The sequence below is a fragment of the Tasmannia lanceolata genome, unplaced genomic scaffold, assembly GCF_043159265.1.
Source record: "Tasmannia lanceolata isolate RefF3 unplaced genomic scaffold, GAP_Taslan_0.1 ptg000002l, whole genome shotgun sequence".
In the NCBI taxonomy this organism is placed as follows: domain Eukaryota; kingdom Viridiplantae; phylum Streptophyta; class Magnoliopsida; order Canellales; family Winteraceae; genus Tasmannia; species Tasmannia lanceolata.
This window is the reverse complement of record NW_027518679.1, coordinates 48,052,536-48,073,087: the sequence shown is the minus strand read 5'-3', so window position 1 is coordinate 48,073,087 and position 20,552 is coordinate 48,052,536. Positions and strand designations below refer to the sequence as shown.

The 20,552-nt window shown below is 37.1% G+C and overlaps 1 protein-coding gene and 1 pseudogene across 1 annotated transcript; both read left to right on the top strand.

The window, feature by feature from the left end:
• The first annotated feature begins 9,867 nt into the window (after positions 1 to 9,867).
• Positions 9,868 to 13,844, top strand: LOC143876241 (putative glucan endo-1,3-beta-glucosidase BG1). Its single transcript, XM_077377971.1, has 2 exons — positions 9,868 to 10,026; positions 12,596 to 13,844. The coding sequence occupies exons 1-2, from the start codon at positions 10,011 to 10,013 to the stop codon at positions 13,561 to 13,563; spliced, it is 984 nt and encodes a 327-aa protein (XP_077234086.1). The 5' UTR covers positions 9,868 to 10,010; the 3' UTR covers positions 13,564 to 13,844.
• Positions 13,845 to 15,877: 2,033 nt separating this feature from the next.
• Positions 15,878 to 20,255, top strand: LOC143886050 (pyruvate dehydrogenase E1 component subunit alpha-3, chloroplastic-like; annotated as a pseudogene).
• The last annotated feature ends 297 nt before the right edge of the window (positions 20,256 to 20,552 follow it).

Here is a 20,552-nt window from a genome sequence, read left to right as displayed (position 1 = left end):
ATAAAACTCACTTCACGGATAAGAATCCTGGGATTTACCAAAAAAGGCTTTTAAAAAATTCCCAAACTTCAGGGGGGGCCATTGACTCCGTCCCTGGCCAAGCCTATTTCCACGGAGCGTATGTCTTCATTTGAATGACATACAGCTATGAAATATATGTAGCGTTTTTATCATATAGAGAGTATCTCCTACTAAATATATTTATAATGAGGAATGATAGACGCACGGGTGCCCTTCCATAAAGAGCTTAAAAAGGGGCCCATGATTGGATCCATGTTATTTTCGGTAACCTTTTAAAATCGATTAAGAAAGTAAATTCTATTGCACTTAATGACATGGATCTAATCAAGGGCCCTTTTCTGGCTTTTTATGGGCGGGCGCCCTTCCGTCTATCATTCTTCTTAAAGAAATTAAGAGATATTTACTTGAGGATAAAATAATCGATATTCAACTCTAATGCTCCTCATGGTCATGGGGCATTTCTAATTGGTACCTTCCTCCATGGAAGCATCTGCTGTTGCCGCACTGCACCGTAATCCTTACAATAATTTATTGCAACTCTGAGATTATTTCTAACAGGATTATTAGAATTCACAAATTGTGAGATGAATGGTGTGTATAGGGATGGTTTTCAGACTATGGGATATGAAGATACGGAAAATTTGAGTTAATTTTATCTCATTTTAATCTTAACATTTGAGAAATGATTTAGGGAGACACGATTGCCTCCATAATATTACGAAAGCCTCTACGAGCTTGTTTATAAGCTGCCAATGCCATGATAAACTTTTACACAAATTATTTGGATAAATCTTAGATGATGAGGCCTTTTCAGATTACAACTCTCTCTCTCTCTCTCTCTCTCTCTCTCACACACACACACACAATCAAGAAGTTATAGGGAAGTTATAGGGGTCCCTTTCTTTGCATGTCTCACGTTTTCCCTAGATTATAGCTCAACACTTTCAGACTGCCATGAAAGCTATTTTTAACATTTTGCACCATTCAATTGCCATCTACAATTAACACTATCGTTTTTCCTAGATTTCCTTTGCCACTTTGTACATTTTGGATATAAAATTAACTATTACAAATTTATAAAACCTTATAAATTTACAAAACCTTATAAATTTAAATTTCCAAGTTATTTAAACCATTATAAATTTAAATTTCCATATTGCTGTTATTAAATCATTTTTAAATCTAAAATTTCTTTATAGCGATTAAATAACTGATAGATGCAAAATTTCTAAATGCTGTACACGAAAATATACATATACATACTAAATGTATAAAATATATTTATACATACTAAATTTAATTTGCACTATATGATTGCCATGTTATTTTCACCCTCATGTAGTACCCATTCGCCCCACTTTTAATGTGATTTGACGCAAAAAAGCTTTAAAGTTGCCCACTGTTCACGTTATAAGGGGGGCGAATGCGTACTGAAAGGGGGGCGGGGGTGAAAATATCTCTCTCTCTCTCTCTCTCTCTCTCTCTCTCTCTCTATCTATCTCTCCTGCCTTTGTTTTAAAAGGAAGAAGAGGATCTCATATATTTTAGAGTCTGAGTGTTAATTTTGAGAAGAGAAGGTAGAGGTCTAGTTTTAGGGTTTGAAAAATTCATTCGCGGAGTAAGAAGGAGAAGAAAGATAAAGTGCTGCAATAAAATGTTCGAATTTACCAGATAAACGGACACGGATAATATCCGAATTCGAACAACATCCATCGGAGTCGAATTTGGTGATAGATATTAGATATCCATTGAATTCGAATCCAAATCCGAATCCGGATAGTTTATACTGTAATCGAATTCGGATATAGCCATATCCGATTCGAATTCTATCCGTTACCCTTACAAATGACATACCTATATATATATATATATATCTGTGTGTGTAGATATGTATACGTATGTATGTATATGAGGAATTGCTGAGGACCATATGCTTAGACTGTACTTAGAGTAGCGCTTTATTATGTACTGAGCTTTTCAGCTGACTGTGGTTATATAACATTTTCAGGTCTTGACCCTTGTGAGGTTAACGAGGAACAGGATGCTTAGCATTTGAACTGGACTTTGGCTTGAAGATTAGTTTAGTTATTTTCAATTCATTAGGAAATGAGTACTTTGAATAAGATGTAACGACTTTATTATTTTACTTTTGATTCAGGGGAGAGTTGAGATTTGATTTGACCTTGTTGGGCCTGCAGTAATTGAGACTTTGATATATATTTTAATTATGGAATGCCAGGTTTATGTTCTGTTATTGCTTTGTAGCCTTGTACATTTGTGTGACTCGTCTTGCAGGTGTACGACGCTGCCACGTCCTACGCCCAGGGTGGGGTTTGGGTCGTGACAGGGATTCTCCTTTTTTAAGTGGTGAAGAATGAGAAGAGCGAAAATATCTCATAGAATCTTGTTCGGCTACTCGGCCCGTTGAGCCCGTTTCAGAAATTTTACATTCTCTTACGACGAAAAACTCAAATTCTTCAAAGCGACTAATAATCATTTATGAAGATTCTCATCAATCTGTTTTTCCCGCTTTTCTTGGGAAAGAATGGGATGGCGGGTGTGTTCTGCAAGGCTTCTCATTTTTAGCTGAGAGAAACGGATTGATGAGATCTCGGAAGCAACTCCGGATTGATGAGATCTCTTAGGGTGAAAAAGGCGCAAAAGTGAAATTTTTTAGAAATGCACTTGTGGTGGGTAGGTGAGCCGAACAAGATTATTGTGATTTCTATTTTCTCTAATTCTTAGGAATACAAAATAGGCGTAAATAGATTTTATAATGGTTGTCGAACGCGCATGCTAAAAAATCTGATTGCTTTGGAGATTGTACAAAAGAGTGGTTCAGTCTTTTTTCTGTACAGTGAAACTGACAGGTCAATAAGTTGAAAATCGACCCTAAATGTCATTTCAGAATCTTTAAGAATTTAAATGGTAAATTTCTCATTAATTAATTTCAAATACTACATTGAAAAATAGGTTATTGTATTTTAATCTATCATGTTTTGATATTACACTCACTCGGCCTGTCTTTTATTATTTAACCCATCTGTCAAAGGTTATTAATTATTACAATCATGGTTTAAAATTTCGGTTTCGGCCCTCACCGAAACTGAAATTTCGGCTGAAATCCATTAATTAAAAAAAGTCCTGTTTTATTCATTCCGAAATTTTGGCAGAAAAATTTCGGTAATTTCATCCGAAATTCGGCAATAAAAAAAGTCTTGTTTTATTCATTTCGAAATTTCTATAATTTCGGCTGAAATCTGATAATTAAAAAAGGCTTGTTTTATTCATTCCGAAATTTCGGAATAATATTATTTTTTATATAAAAAAACCAATTTACCTAATTTTGAACCGAAATTTGAAATTTCGCAAAATTTGGGGTTTGGCCTAATTTCGACTGAAATTTCATATTTCGGATGAAATTTAAAACCATGAATACAATTCCTAAAAAGCTCCTATAATCCAATTAAAAAAATAAAAGACAAGGTTACTTAGTACAATTATTAAAGATGAATGCTAGATTCACAAGCGCCTTTGGACAATAGGGAGCAAAGGGTGGCCCTATTGGTCAAATTCCCCTAGAGACATTTTCTTGTTTTAGGTTTACGTGCCATCTTAAATGGGATTTGGCCAATGAGGGAGCCCTTTGCCTTCTTTTTTCCAAGGGCGCCCATGAGTCTAGACTCCCTCGTCATTTAAAACATCGTATGTCAATATCATTAAAATAATATGAACTTGTGAGTTTTAATATGATGAAAGGCCTTATAGTCCATTATTTTTCAAAAAGTAGCGTACAGCCCACACCATAGGATGACCCAAACCGTCCATTAGATGGGACACAGCCTAAATAGGTTGTGCCCCAAAAATCATTTCCATAGCTTGATCCCAACCCTCCGATCTATACAAGGACCTCACAATAGAGGGTTGATCCTAACCCTCTATAGAAGTTAGAATCAATTCTTATTCTTTGGAGTGCTTCCAGAATTAGAATTACGAGGAATCACTTTTTTATTTTATTGTTTGGAGTAGAATAATGTTGTCTCGTGTGAACGACAACCATTATTTTTCATAATCCTTTCTTATGCATGGGATGCCCATTCGGGATGCGATCAAGACCATGCAACACGCCTCTTTAGGTATTTGCTAGGCAATTTCGTAGAAAGCCATTTGTGGCCAACTTTTGCACGAGAGAACAGCCACCTCAGATGAATTAAATGAATAAGACAAAATATGCTAAAAAGTACGCCTGTGTGGCTGTTTTCTCATACAAAGGCCAGCTGTGAAATGGCTTCCCGTGAAACTCCCTAGCAAATCCCAAATAAATATTGATAAAGACTAATAAATGTAGGGCGCCACTGATGTGGTAATAGATGCTTTGATAATGTGCTAACTCATCTTTTATTATTTAACCCGCTGTCAAACAAACAGAAATTGAATTAGAACTATGGTTTCTCTACAAACTATCTAATTTTCCTTCTGGACGGAGGATTCTATAATGATCCCTTCATGTTCAAAAACAGATTTTATCTTCCATGACTGGCATGATGCATATGGTTTGACTAAGCTATTTCCTTATAAATTTAATGTTAGTTTGATTATGTCAGTAATTAGATTATCGAGATTACTCTAGGTTAAGAGATTTTCAATAATACAATCAATCCAAAATGGCTTGATTTGCAAATTTACAGAATGGTCTAAATCTTATATATTATTTGGATAATTTTATGAGATGATGATTTTCATGATCTCTCTCAGTGGGTACAACACCTCGTGGTAGAAGTCATTGGAATTTATGTTTGTTTGCTTTGCAATAAATTTCTGATCTAGAATTTATAAGGGTTCCTTTCATGGTGTGTCTCACGTTTTCTCTAGATCTACTATAGCTTAACCCTTTCATTTCCTTCAAGACATCGTAGAACCGTGTTGTTATTCTGTCTTGGATGCGTGGTCCAACAATCTTATCTCTTGGATGGGAAGGAGTGTCCTTAAGGATCCTCTTAAGAATTTTTTACTTTTTGATATGTACAGATATTGGACGTTCCTAAGTGTCACTTTCCCCACCACAATTGTTTAGCTAGCATTGGTTCAGAAATAGGCATACAAACATTGTTCGGGGGAAGCATAGACGTATTCATTGAATTAATACCCTCGGGGTTTCTGCTTTGGGTTATGTACAGCATCACAGAATTGACCGCTTCTTTGTCAAAAATCTTCATCAGAGACTGGAGGATATCGTCATTATCAACATCAACCAAAGTGGTTATGTACGGATCAACAATGTATCGACATTTTATCAATAGTAACACCCAAGGTTTAAAATTTTGGTTTCGGTACCGGTTTCGGACCCTGAAATTTCAAAATTTCGATCGAAATCCAAAATCAAAACTAATATTTTATTCAATATTAAATTTCGGCCGAAATTACCGAAATTTCGGTGAAATATTAAATTAATTTAAAAAAAACAATTTTTTTGGGTCAAATTTCGGAAAAAGGAAATTTCGGCCGAAATAAATGACCATTTTGGTTTTTGGTGGTTTCGGTGTTGGTCTCCACCGAAATCCGTCGAAATTTAAAACCATGGTAACACCTCCCTACCTATACTCCCCATTGTTTTGTGGATAAGATCTTCAAAATCTAGCAAACTAATCCGACGACTCACCGAAATCAATGACTTCCTCCCTCCGACATATTCCCAAGAAACTTCATCATTCAAATAACCATCATAGTGTAAAAGAAACTCAGGCATTTACGAATACCTGCAACGACACAAAATGAACACAATTTCAATCATGTGTAAAGATAAAAAATTCAATAAGGTTGCTAGTTATAAAGAGGGGTTATAAGGGACAAATATGGCTTACCTATTGCATACATTAACAATTTCAAGAAGGATCCCTTATGTCAAGTCTAGAACAAATTATAAAGACTATACATTACAAATATCACAATTGCAAGCAGATTGGCAGCTCTAACCAAGGGGTTATGAAATACACAAAGGTGTTATCTATTGGATACAAGGTCTATCTGTTATATATCATTGAGATAGCAACTATGAATTGTGTACAGGGTAGTTTTCAAACACGTATGTAAAAACATTACAATTTCAAGTCAAATTTGAACATGTGAGCAAGGGTTATTATGTACAGATATGGATTATGTATTGGATACTAGGCCTATCTTTTATTTATGAATTACAGAGGGTTATCCAATTCTATACAGAAGTTTTCAATTTATATTGAGGTTGTTCAACTCTATACTGATGTTTATTCTATACTGAGGTTATCCAATTCTATACAGAGGTTATCCAATTTATACTGAGGTTATCAATTTAGAAACAAGGGTTATCCAATTCTTTACAGAGTTTTTCAATTTATACTGAGGTTATCCAACTCTATACTGATGTTTATTCTATACTTTGGTTATCTATACTGAGGTTATCCAATTATATACAGAGGTTATCCAATTTATACTGAGGTTATCAATTTAGAAACAAGGGTTATTCAATTCTTTACAGAGGTTTTCAATTTATACTGAGGTTATCCAACTCTATACTGATGTTTATTCTATACGTATGTTATCTATACTGAGGTTATCTAATTCTATAAGAGGTTATCCAATTTATATTGAGGTTATCAATTTAGAAACAAGGGTTATCCAATTCTGTACTAAGGTTATCAATTTTATACTGAGGTTATCCAACTCTATACCGAGGTTATCCAATTCTATATAGAGGTTATCCAATTTATACTGAGGTTATCAATTTAGAAACAAGGGTTATCCAATTCTTTAATGAGGTTATCAATTTTAGACTGAGGTATCCAACTCTATACTGATGTTTATTTTATACTTAGGTTATTTATACTGAGGTTATTCAATTCTATACAGGGGTTATCCAATTTATACTGAGGTTATCAATTTAGAAACAAGGGTTATCCAATTCTTTACTGAGGTTATCAATTTATACCATACCAACTTCTTCAGAACACACCAACAAAATGAAACTAAAAAATCCAAATATCAGTTATTAGTTTTAAAATAGGTTTCAGATCATAAGAAAAACAACGTTTCCAAATATAAATGAGGGTTATCTAATATTTACAGGGGGTATCAAATCTAAACGACGGATTATCAATGTAACCCACCATCTTCCCCTGAAAGTAAGCCGGAAAAACCAGTATAGATAACGATTATCCAATATTTACATTAAAAAAAAAAACTGAAAAAAAAACTTCCACTTACCTATTTAGGTTTTTTTCTGTTTTCTTGTAAAAATGGGTTGGAGTGAAGAAGAAGATGAAAACATGGTGATTGTACGGTTGATGTTTTCTTCATTTTTCTTGTAAAAATGGGTAAGAGTGAAGAAGAAGAAAACATGGTGATTATACAGAAGAAAGAAGAAAGGAGAAAGAAGAAAACCTTAACTGTAAAAATGGTTTGGAGTAAAGAAGAAAAAAGAAAGAAGAAAGAAGAAAACCTCAGCTGTAAAAATTGTTTGGAGTGAAAAAAAAGATGAAAACATGGTTTACTTGCATGGGAAGTAAGTAAAAAGCTTTTGATTTGACAAGGGGCATTTGGGTCCATTTTTCAGGCGGGAAATGGGCGTAACACCAAATGGACATGTTGAAATTGGGTGACTTCAATTGGACATTTCCCTACTTTTCCGATGTCACTTGAAAAATTTTCCTTATTGTTTTAAGTTTCCGTGCCATCTTAAATGGGATTTGACCAATGAGGGAGCCCTTTGCCCTCTTTTTTCCAAGGTCGCCCATGAGTCTAGACTCCCTCGTCATTTAAAACATCGTATGTCAATATCATTAAAATAATATGAACTGGCGAATTTTAATATGATGAAAGGCTTTATAGTCCATTATTTTTCAAAAAGTAGCGTACGGCCCACACCATAGGATGATCCAAACCGTCCATTAGATGGGACACAACCTAAATAGGTAAATAGGCTGTGCTCCAAAATCCATTTCCATATATGGCTTGATCCTAACCCTCCGATCTATACAGGGACCGCACAATAGATGGTTGATCCTAACCCTCTATACAAGTTAGAATCAATTCTTATTCTCTTGAGTGCTTCCATAATTAGAATTACGTTTTTTAAGACATGTATAGGAATCACTTTTTTATTTTATTTTTGGAATAGAATCATGTTGTCTCGTGTGAACGACAACCATTATTTTTCACATTCCTTTTCTCAGCTCATGCATGGGACGTCCATTCGGGATGCGATCAAGACCATGCAACACGCCTCTTGAGGTATTTGCTAGGCAATTCCGCAGAAAGCCATTTCGTGGCCAACTTTTGCACGAGAGAACAGCCAAAAGTACGCCTGTGTGGCTGTTTTCTCATGCAAAGGCCAGCTGCGAAATGGCTTTACCTGAAACTAACTAGCAAATCCCAAATAAATATTGATAAAGAGTGATAAATATTGTAGGCCACTGATGTGGCAATAGATGCTTTGATAATGTGCTAGCTCGTCTTTTATTATTTAACCCGCTGACAAACAAACATAAATTGAATTAGAACTATGGTTTCTAAGTATCTAATTTTCCTTCTGGACGGAGGATTCTATAATGATCCCTTCATGTTCAAAAACAGAGTTTATCTTCCATGACTGGCCTGATGCATATAGTTAGATTAAGCTATTTCCTTAAAAATTTAATGTTAGTTTGATTACGTCAATAACTAGATTATCGAGATTACTCTAGGTTAAGAGATTTTCAATAATACAATCAATTCAAAATGGCTTGATTGAATATTTACAGAATGGTCTAAATCTTACATTTATTATTTGGATAATCTTATGAGATTATGATCTTCACGATCTCTCTCAGTGGGTACATCACCTCGCGTGGTAGAAATCATTGGCAGTTGTGTTTGTTTGGTTTGCAATAAATTGCTGATCTAGAATTTATAAGGGTCCCTTTCTTGGCGTGTCTCACGCTTTCTCTAGACTATAGCTAAACCCTTTCATACTGCTGGTAAAGTTATCTTTAACACAATTGGTTTGCCTATATTTCCTTCGGCACATCGTAGAACACAATTGGTTTGCCTATATTTCCTTCGGCACATCGTAGAACCGTGTTGTTATTCTGTCATGCATCATTCTTGCATGGGTCACTTTCCCCACCGTTAACAGATTGGCTCTTTCTCTATTTGTCATTAATTTGCACTATACAGTTGCCATGTTATTTTCACCCTCATGTAGTACCCATTCGCCCCACTTTTAATGTGATTTAACGCAAAAAAAAGCGTTAAAGTTGCCCACTGTTCACGTTATAAGGGGGGCGAATGCGTACTGAAAGGGTGGCGGGGGTGAAAATATCATCTCCCTAACACTATCGTTTTCCTAGATTTCCTTTGCAACTTTGTACATTTTGGATATAAAACCAACTTATTTAAACCATTACAATTTTAAACGCCTTATAAATTTGCAAAACCTTATAAATTTATAAAACCTTATAAATTTAAATTTCCAACTTATATCAACCATTATAAATTTAAATTTCCATATTGCTGTTATTAAATCATTTTTAAATCTAAAATTTCTCTATAGCAATTAAATATCTTATAACTGATAGATGTAAAATTTCTAAATGCTTTATATGAAAACTACATTCTAGGAATCTATATATATATTAATACAAACTAAATTTATTGTGGTGGTTTTGATGACCTGCATTGTAGGAATCCATTTATTAGTAGAAGATGTCTAGAAAATTTCGGGTGAAAGCCATTTCCTAGGAGAGAACAGCCACCTTGTACCAGATTTTGTATTATTCATTTCCATCTTATTTAAAATTTATTGTGGTGGTTGTGAGCACTTATACTAAAGAGATGCAAGTGTGGACAGGGTTGTAGAAATTTAGCACTCCTTCCCTCTATATAAGGAGCAAGGGTGCAAGGGTTGAGGCATCCGCATTTGCATTTGAGTCAGTTTTAATTCAGAGTGTTCTTCTTTGTCTGTGATAGTGTTTTCAATGGCATCTCCTTCAGGCATGACACTCTCTCTCTCTCTCTCTCTCTCTCTCTCTCTCTCTCTCTCTCTCTCTCTCTCTCTCTCACAAAATATGTGCATGTAATGAGGTGAAAGTCAGTTTTAATTCAGATTATTCTCTCCCATCAGAGTATCCTCTCCCATCTTGTTGAAACAACCAATTACTACAATAGCTTAAGCTGTTGGAGATGGCGTTATTTAATCTTTTATGGTTTGACACTCCCCCTCATGTGTGGCCCCTCTTTTTAGGGTCGGCCTACACACGGCACAAGTGGCTCCTCTTTTGGGTTGGCCATGGCATGTCGATTTTTAATATCATGGAGTTTTGAACCAAGAACATGTTACTCTATACCATGTTGAAACAACCAATTACACCAAAAGCTTAAGCTGTTGGAAATGGTGTTATTTAATCTTTTATAGTTCAACACATCTGCTGGTAATGGTAGTTTTACTATTTTGCACTATTCAACTAGAAAATCCCTATACATATATGTATATATATTACTGTTTAATGCATGTTGATATTATACATTTAATTTGTTGTGGTGATTGATACAACATACATGCCAAGTATGGACAGGTAAAGAAATTTAGAGCGAGGGTGCTAAGGGTTAAGGTAGCATTTTCATTTGAGTCAATTTTAATTCAGAACTAATTGCAGACCTGTGCGATGCACGGGCACGGGAATGGAAAAAAAAAAAGAAAAAGAAAAAAATCAAATGTAGATATTATACATTTAATTTGTTGTGGTGATGGATACAACATACATGCCAAGTATGGACAGGTAAAGATATTTAGAGCGAGGGTTCTAAGGGTTAAGGTAGCATTTTCATTTGAATCAATTTTAATTTAGAACACTTCATTTGAGTCAGTTTTAATTCAGAATGTTCTCTTTCTCTCTTTGTGCGAGTGTTCTCAATGGCATCTTCAACTCCATGTACATATATAGGGTTTCACTAGTGACTTTCTCAGAAAGATATTCTTCAGCTGGCTGTTGCGCGAGAGAGCAGCCACCTCAGATGAATAAGACAAAATCTGCTAGAAACTAAACCTTTGTCGCTGCTTCCTCATGCAACAGCTAGCTGCGAAATGCCTTTCTACGAAAGTCCCTAGCAAATAAGTCCCATACAAATAAAGAGCGGTGATATTTTCAATACCCCCGCGGCAGTACACATTCACCCCCCTTTTAACATGACTTGTCGTCAAAAAGTGTTAAAGTTGCCCACTGTTCACGTTATAAGGGGGGCGAATGCGTACTGACAGAGGGGGTGAAAATATCATCCCCCTAAATAAATATATATAATACACTAATCATGTTTCTTTCCGCTGTGATTCGTCTATTTTCTGAGATTTTTTTTTCTTTGAAAAATTGTTTCCACTACAAATTCTTGTTTGTAACCATTAATATGACTTTCTCCCTCTCAACTCAACTCAACAAAGCCTTCGTCCCAAACTAGTTGACTTTTCGGCCTCTAAAAATTTGAATTTTTCTCAATTAATTTGCCACTATTATTGTGGGTTTGCCACACCAAATAAAATCAAAATTTCCAATTCTTTGATTTTCGCGCTCCATTTTTCTCTCGCACGAAATCCCATCCGAATATGATTTTCGTTCCCTAAATATGAACCTATCTTAAATATGAAACAATTTATATTTTCATTATTCTCTTTCCCTAAAATCTCTCTCTACTCTCCTTAAAAGGCTAAAAGCTCTCTATTTACTATCTATTCAATAGAATTTTTCCCTATTAATCTGCTTCAGGTTTTGTAGCTCACCTACTAATTTGATTGTGTCAATGTGGTCCAGTAAAATTACCCAAAATCCAAGTGACTTATTTAAGATTTTGCTTAAATCTCTCTCTCTCTCTCTCTCTCTCTCTCTCTCTCTCTCTCTCTCTCTCTCTCACACACACACACACACACACACACACACACACACACACCCCACACTGCCACCCAGCAGCCCTTTCTCAACACTACTAAAACCGTCATATTCTCCCTTTGCCGTCAATTAAACAGGGTACACCATCAAAACACACACACACACACACATATACATATACATATGAGAAAACGGTTCCTACACATATGTGTAGAGAGTTCTCTACACACTAGCTTAAAATACAGTGGGGGCCCACATTGTTTGGGTGATCCAAGCCATCCATTTTAAAGGCCCTCACATAGATAGGGTGTCTACAAAAAATCAGATCCATAGGATCATCCCAACCCTACGATTTGTGGAGGTAAAATGGATGTCTTTAAACCTTCACAAATTAGTCCATTTTTTGCCTCCACAGTTTGAATGGTTAGGATGATCCTATGGATCTGATTTTTTGTGGACACCCTATCTATGTGAGGGCCTTAAAAATTAATGGTTTGGATCACCCAAATAACGTGGCGCCTACTGTATTTTAAGCTAGTGTGTAGATAACTATAACGTGGCCCCTACTGTATTTTAAGCTAGTGTGTAGATAACTTATCTGCCTTCTTCTATGGTCCCTTGCAAATCCTATATATATGATTATTATGATTATGATACTGATGAAAATGATGATGATAATTTTGCAGCCCCTGCTCTCAGTTTCGTCTACGGAAATGATAGGAGCAACCCAATACCTCCTCAAGACACGGTCAGACATTGCCAAATGAACAACATCACCAAATTGTGGCTTTCAAAGGCAGACCTTGGTAACCGTGATATTTTGGATGCGCTCCGCAATACCAACATTAAAGTCATCATTCCAGTTGACAACAGTCATCTTAATGTATTCGCCAAAAACCCTCAAGAAGCAGCTTTGTGGGTTGGCAATTTCATATTGAGGTATTGGCCTCACGTCGAATTCCAGTATATCTGTGTTGGTCAGGACGTGTTATTACTTGATGAATCTGAAAGCTTGCACCAGGCAATGATCAACATAAATGATGCAATCCAACAAGATCCAAGAACTAAGGGAAAAATCAAGGTGTCCACAACCATTGGAATACATGATCTGGAAAACTATGATGTTACCAATCCGCCCTCTCAATGTATCTTCAGGAATAGCGTCGGGGTCATCCTAGCACCCATCATTGACTTCCTTATCTCCAATAAAGCCCCACTCTTCGTTAATGTTTACCCGTTACCATATCGTTTCCATAGCCATCATAACCTGGATCTCGCTCATTACCTCTTCACTGCCACAACCCCTCTGGTAACCGATGGAAACTATATATACAAATATGTGTTTGATTCTATGGTGGATGCATTCGATTCAGCCATTTATGCTCTGAAAAAACGCCATGTGAATCTTATCGTGGCGGCAACTGGATGGCCTCATAATGGAGAATTCGAAGCAACGATTGAAAATGCCCAAACTTACAACGATAACCTAATTCAGCATGTGATGAATGGAACTCCAAAGTTGCCGGGGCGTCTTGAGACCTATATTCTTGGTATGTACGATGAGGACGGTATGACTATGAATCAATGGAGCCGTTACTATGGAGTATTCCATGAGAATGGGAGCGCATACTACAACTTCCCCTACGCTACCTGATTAATTTGCAGCTTGGCAAAGAGAGATGGGTACTACTACTACTAGTATTAAAATAAGGGAGCTGATTATCTTCTTGCTCTGTCTTTGTGTATCTACGAATGTAATAATAAAGAGCCGAGGCTGTTATGCGGATGAGCCTCGCATCAATAAATAAATCTTATGTGTGCAGTGTGCTATGTTTATATGACCGATGCATGTAGATGAGGCAATGATATATGTGATGATTGTGGTTCCTTTTGTTTCCAACTTCCAAATGAACAATGCATTCCTCGTGGTGTGAAGTTTTAGAGAAAGTACTAGGAATAACTTGCCTAAATCGTATGTTCACTATATGTTTACATCGACTATTGATTTGTTATTATAATGGGATCGAGTTATTATCCAAAGAAAGTATCTATTTATTTTTAATATGAAATATGAGCAGGGACCTAGGAGATCTTAATTATATGGATCCATGAGATGGTTGAAGAGACTTCTCTCTCTCTCTCTCTCTCTCTCTCTCTCTCACAGGGGCGATGGCACTTGACAGGGAAGGGGGACAATTGCCCCCCTTAATTTTTTGGGAAAAAAAACCCTTATTTTTTAATATTTTTTTTATACTAACTCCCTTTTTGTAAAAATATGCCCCCCTTTCCAATCATCCCTAAGAAAGAAAATAAGTTTAAAATTTTAATTTTACCATTTTTATATCCCATTTCTCCAAACGGTCCTGTATGCCAACCTGATAGAAGGGAAGTAATAGATTGCGGGCAAACCCAAGAAATTCCAAAGGTTCCAATTGCTCTTTTCCATAGATGATAAGCAAAGAGGCAATGCAACATTAAATGGTCCAGAGTTTCTTCATCTTGGTGGCATAGGACACACATGCTCGCCATACTGAACTGTCTTTTCTTTAGGCGGTCGCATGTATTAATCTTGCGATGCATCAAGGTCCATCCATAGGCCACCACTCTTGGTGGCGCTAGTGATTTCCAAACCCGCCTCATTAGAGAAATAGAGCTGTCGTTCAACAGATTAAAGAAAGACTTAGCAGTGAAAACCCCATCAGAAGCTGGAATCCAGATTCTTTCATCCTCATTATGTTGCGAACAATATGTCACTTCGATCAATAAGTCAGAGCAATCTCTCGAACTCATGAGTTTCCTCTTCCTTAAGATTCTGACGCAAACGAATATCCGAGAATCCTCTCCCCCCTTGACCTTCTCTGACCACGTAATCTGCAACTGTAGCTTCTGGCAATTCTGAAAAGGCTCGGGAATTCCAAGCATAATTTTGATTGGCCACACCAAAGATCAAGCCAAAATCTAACCTTAGAGCCATGTCCAACTTTGTAACAAATTGCTTGGTCAAAATCATCTTTAACGGAGCAGATAGATTTCCACGCACCTGAGCCCTTTCCTCCCACGGGCTTCTTAGAACTCCAATCCCCCCAGTTGGTGCCGTATTTTAGTCCAATAACCCGATGCCACAGAGCAGATTTCTCCTTGCCATATCTCCACAGCCATTTGCCAATTAAGGATTTGTTTCGCAATCTAATCTTGCTGATACCCAGGCCTCCATTCGCCTTAGGTTGTGTAACTTTATCCCAGCTTACTAAGTGCCTTACCTTCTTTAGGGACCCTTCTCCATCCCGCAAGAAGTTCCTTTGCAATCTTTCAATAGTCAAAGCTACCTTGATTGGAATTTTGTACAAGGACATGAAATATACTAGCAGGTTAGATAGGGCCCCTTTAATCAGTGTAATTCTTTCCCCGAAAGAAATAAACCTCTTCCTCCATATTGCAAGCTTCCTCTCAATTCGTTCATACCATCGTAGTTGAATCTGCACTTTTCATTGCTGTGAATGTTGGTGTTAAATAGGTTTCTATGCCTATGCGAGCATAGAAAAAGCCCACACCATAGGATGATCCCAACCGTCCATTTGATGGGCCACAATATAAATAGGTTTCGCCTCAGAAATCATTTCAACAGGATGATCCCAACCGTCCTTCTTTAGATAGGAGGGTTAGAAAAAGCCTATGGAAATGATTTATGGGCACAAGCTATTTACATTTTGGCCCATACAATGGGCGGTTTGGATCATCCGATGGTGTGGCCTGTGCAGTCCATTTTGAAAAATAGGGGTTGATTTCATCATAGATGGGAGTGAATTTATCTCTGTCTAAAAAATTAGCCAACTTCCAGTGCGGTTTCTTCCACACCATTCCTCTCTGTTTTCTCCGCCCTCCCTCTACCTATTTATTCCCTCTCCCCTCTCCCTCCTTCCTCCTTGAAATCACACCCCCCAAATCCTCCCAATCCAGCCCCCTAAAAAATGTCTTCTTTTTCCGCCATCAAGATCCTTCACCCTCCACCTTTCACCACCACACGATCTCCCCCCTAAAATTCCCTCACTCCCACCCCCTTCCTCAGCTCCACCAAAAAATTCCGCATTTTCCCCAAAATCTTACCCTCATCCTCCCCCCATTCTTCCCCCACTGCTGCTGTCTCTGATCTGGTCAAGGAAAATAAGCTCAAATCCAATTTCTCCTCCTCCAACCTGGTAATCATTAAAAAAAAAAACCCTAATATTTCAATTTTGTATCTCAGAAAACCCTAATTTCTCAATTTTCTATCTCAGAATACCCTAATTTCTCAATTTTGCATCTCAGAAAGCCCTGTTTTTCAATTTTACATCTCAGAAAAGCCTAATTTATCAATTTTGTATCTCAGAAAGCCCTAATTTATCAATTTTGTATCTTAGAAAGCCCTAATTTTTCAATTTTGTAATTCAGAATACCCTAATTTTTCAATTTTGTATCTCTGAATACCCTAATTTTTTAATTTTGTATCTCAGGATGCCCTGATTTCTCAGTTCTGTATCTCAGGAATTCCTCAATTTTCCATCTCAGAAAACCCTAAGTTTCCAACTTTGAATCTCAGGATTCCCTAATTTTCCAACTTTCCATCTTAGAAACCCCTATTTTTTCAAATTTCCATCTCAGAAAACCCTAATTTTTCAATTACCCATCTCAGAACACAAATTCTACAATATTCTATCTCGGAACTGAAAACCAACCTTAACCCTAACCCTAACTTTCATTGATTTCTCTTCGCAGCTTATAACGAAAGAAGAAGGATTAGATCTATACGAAGACATGATCCTAGGCCGATCATTCGAAGACATGTACGCCCAAATGTATTACAGAGGAAAAATGTTTGGATTTGTTCATCTCTACAACGGCCAAGAAGCAGTTTCAACTGGTTTTATAAAGCTCTTAAAAAAGGAAGATTCAGTCTGTAGTACATACCGTGATCACTTTCACGCCTTAAGCAAGGGCGTCTCAGCTCGCGCAGTAATGGCAAAACCACAGGATGCTGCCGCGGCCAGGGCGGCTCAATGCACATGTTCTCCAAAGAGCACAATGTACTTGGAGGGTTCGCCTTTATAGGAGAAGGAATTCATGTTGCCACTGGCGTGGCTCTTACTTCTAGGTATAGGAGGGAGGTACTGTGAAACAACCAATTAGTCCAAAAGCTTAAGCTGTTAGAGATGGCGTTATTTAATCTTTGAGGAATGCTAGACTGAGGGGGTGAAAGGGCACCCCCATGGGTTGAATGTAACCAAAGGGCACCCCCACACTAAATGTACTTTGGTTACATTCGACCAATGGGGCGCCCTTTCAGATTTTTGCAAGGGCGTCCCTAGTATTCCGCTTAATCTTTTATACTTTAATACTCTCCCTCATGTGTGGCGCCCTCGTTTTTAGGGTTGACCTACATGTGGCACATGTGGCCCCTCTTTTGGGTTACATGTGGATTTTTAGTATCAAAGAGTTTGAACTCATGACCTTTTGCTCTGATACAATGTGAAGTAACCAATTACTCCAAAAGCTTAAGCTGTTGGAGAAGGCATTATACTTAATCTTTTTTATTTTAGCACACCCCCTCACGTGTGGCCCCTCTGGCCCCTCTTTTTAGGGTTGGCCTACACATGGCACATGTCATCCCTCTTTTAGGTTGGCCATTACATGTGCAATTTTAATATAAAGGAGTTTTGAACCAAGGGCAATTGCTCCGATACCATGTGAAACAACCGATTACTCCAAAAGGTTAATGTGTTAGAGATTGCGTTATTTAATCTTTTATACTTTAACAGGTACTTAAAGAAGAGGATTGTGATCATGTGACTTTGGCGATTTTTGGAGATGGGACGTGTAATAATGGGCAGTTTTCTGGATGTTTGAATATGGCGGCGCTTTGGAAATTGCCAATTGTGTTTGTGGTGGAGAATAATTTGTGGGCGATTTGAGGGCGACATCGAATCCGGAGATTTGGAAGAAGGGGCCGGCTTTTGGAATGCCGGGGGTACATGTGGATGGAATGGATGTTTTGAAGGAGGTGGCAAAAGAGGCGATTGGAAGGGCGAGGAGAGGGGAAGGGGGCCGAGTTTGATTGAATGTGAGACTTACAGGTTTAGAGGGCATTCATTGGCTGATCCCGATGAACTTCGCGATCCTGGTGAGAATTTGAATTTGAGCTTACTTTTTTCTAATTCGATTAGTGTTGCGTTTTCGGTTTTCGTTATGATATATGCTTGTTATGCTAGTTGGACTGCGATTGAATGGAATGCATGTTTGTGGGGTTCTCTATTTATGGGTGTGGTTGTAGGGGGGTGGATCTGATCCGTTCTTTATATGTTGGTGGTGATAAAAAAATATTTTGGTTATATTCTTTTCTTAATTTTTTGCTGTATTGTTCTTGGATTGGAAATTCGTGCTTGGATAATAAATTTGTGCAGGTTGGTTTGTAGTCCAGAGCCGAGCAGTTGGTTGGTGAAAATTAGGTTAGTGAAGTCTGGTGCCCAAGTTATTTTTTGTCAAATTAGGGAAATTTGTTGGTTTAACGTGAGATATTTCTATGCTGATCCAAAATATGCCTTATGTGTTTTGGTGCCGTTGTTGTTGTTTCTGATGATTATGATGATGACGATGATGCTTCTATTTGATCCTTACTATGTTTTCCCGTCATCTGAGCTTCCTCTATTTGTTAAATATCTAATTTTTCAGTCTTTCCAATCTCTAATTGGGGCAACGAAACACTATTAACAATTCAGAAAAACTTTCTTCCTCATTGAAGATAGGAGCTTGAGGTTTTAGTATTTGTACTTGTTGCGTTCATTCTTTCCAAAGTTTTTTGCAGTTCTTTGTCAGTTCCTCTGCCAATATGAAACCATACTTCTACCTTTCTCGTAGAACTCAGCTTCTGACTCTGACCAGTTTTGATGTCTTTTGATACTACAATTTGTGGATTTGGCTCTACTTAAGTCTCGAAACCTTAAAATGTACTATTTAGATATCATTTCCTTAATATGCGTAGCCAAATTGCGTCAATCATATCCCAAGCCAGGTGATTCGACACAAGTAATGTAAGAGTCTGTTTGCATCTACGTGGGAGGTGGATGCTTTTCTATTTTCTTCTCTTTCATTGATATTTTGAATTTATATCCTAGTTATTTACCTGATTCTTCGTCAAATTTTAAGATTCTATCTAAATTTAAGCTTCCATTTATACGTCTCTCTCTAGCTTGTTTTTTTGAATGGCCATTCTCTCTAGCTTAGTATTCTCATTTCCTTTATGAGGATGAATATAAAAAGAAAAAAGAAGCATGTATGACTTGGGATTCTCATTTCATTTATGTTGAGGAACATAAAAAGAATGAAGAAAATTTGTGCTCAAAAGGTTATTTATATATGAAAGACCACGCACCTAAGCAATAGCGCCAAAAAAAAAGAGCCAAAAGAGGATACCGGTTAGCCGTATCCAACACATATCCACACCATTATCTTTATCGTATCATCTTCGAGCTGGGTATTCCACCCATTTTGAAGGATCCTGGTTCTATAGCCTTAGATTTTGTGATACATGTTATGGTTCTACAATAAAAATCAACTCACTCCCTTACTAACTTGACACAATTCTTCGGCTGGCATTGTTGCTCAGAAAACATTATCATACAATACTGAATCTTTTTTTTTGAATGGTACAATACTGCATCTATTATTGATGATTTCCCCTCACATGTTCTTTGTTTTGGCAGCTGAGAAGTCTCATTATGCTGCTAGAGATCCCATCGTGGCCCTAAAGAAATACATTATCGTGACCAATCTAGCCAATGAATCTGAGTTGAAGGCTATCGAGAAGAAAATTGATGAGATAATTGAAGATGCTGTGGAGTTTGCAGAAGCGAGCCCTCATCCACAACGCAGCCAGCTTCTAGAGAATGTGTTTGCTGATCCAAAAGGTTTTGGAATTGGCCCTGATGGGAGGTACAGATATGAGGGTCCTGGATTTACGTTAGGCCCTGCTCAGGTCTAGGCGTATCACTTTCATGGTTTACAATCTACATGCTTTCAAATGATCAGGTGCCTTAGCATTGATAGTGGTTTTTCTGAAGTTTCATTTTTTTCCATGAATGAGCATCCTATTTAAACAAGTTTTTTTTTTGCTGTTTTTCTTATTTCTTTTAGTTTATTTATATATTTTTTGTGCGCCATTCATTCCCCTTGCAGTCTATTTATTTTTTAACAGATGAGTTGTTCATATCGGGCATCCTAAAGGCTTGGTGGCCTTGATTAGCACGCTCACAAAGTGTTTCCATTTCTCAGGGTTATGTGCTTTAGTTGAAACCAATTGTAAAACTCCATATTTCTTGAGAAAATGGAGGTTTATGTGTATTAGGGTATCTTCTCTGCCATCTTACATCCATCTCCTATTTTCTCTGGCTTATGGAATGGTTTTCGTACAAGATTTCAATTTGAATGGCCTTTACATTTACTATGTTTGGGAAGAGTAATAAGAGTAACCCTCCCGATTATAATGCATTTAAGCCTTTTTTATCTAAGAGGCGTGTATAGTTTGATTGTTGATCTGATCACAAGTATGATCAAATATCAACTTGCACATTTTTATATCGATTTGTCGTCAACTTTTTCCTCATTCACACACTG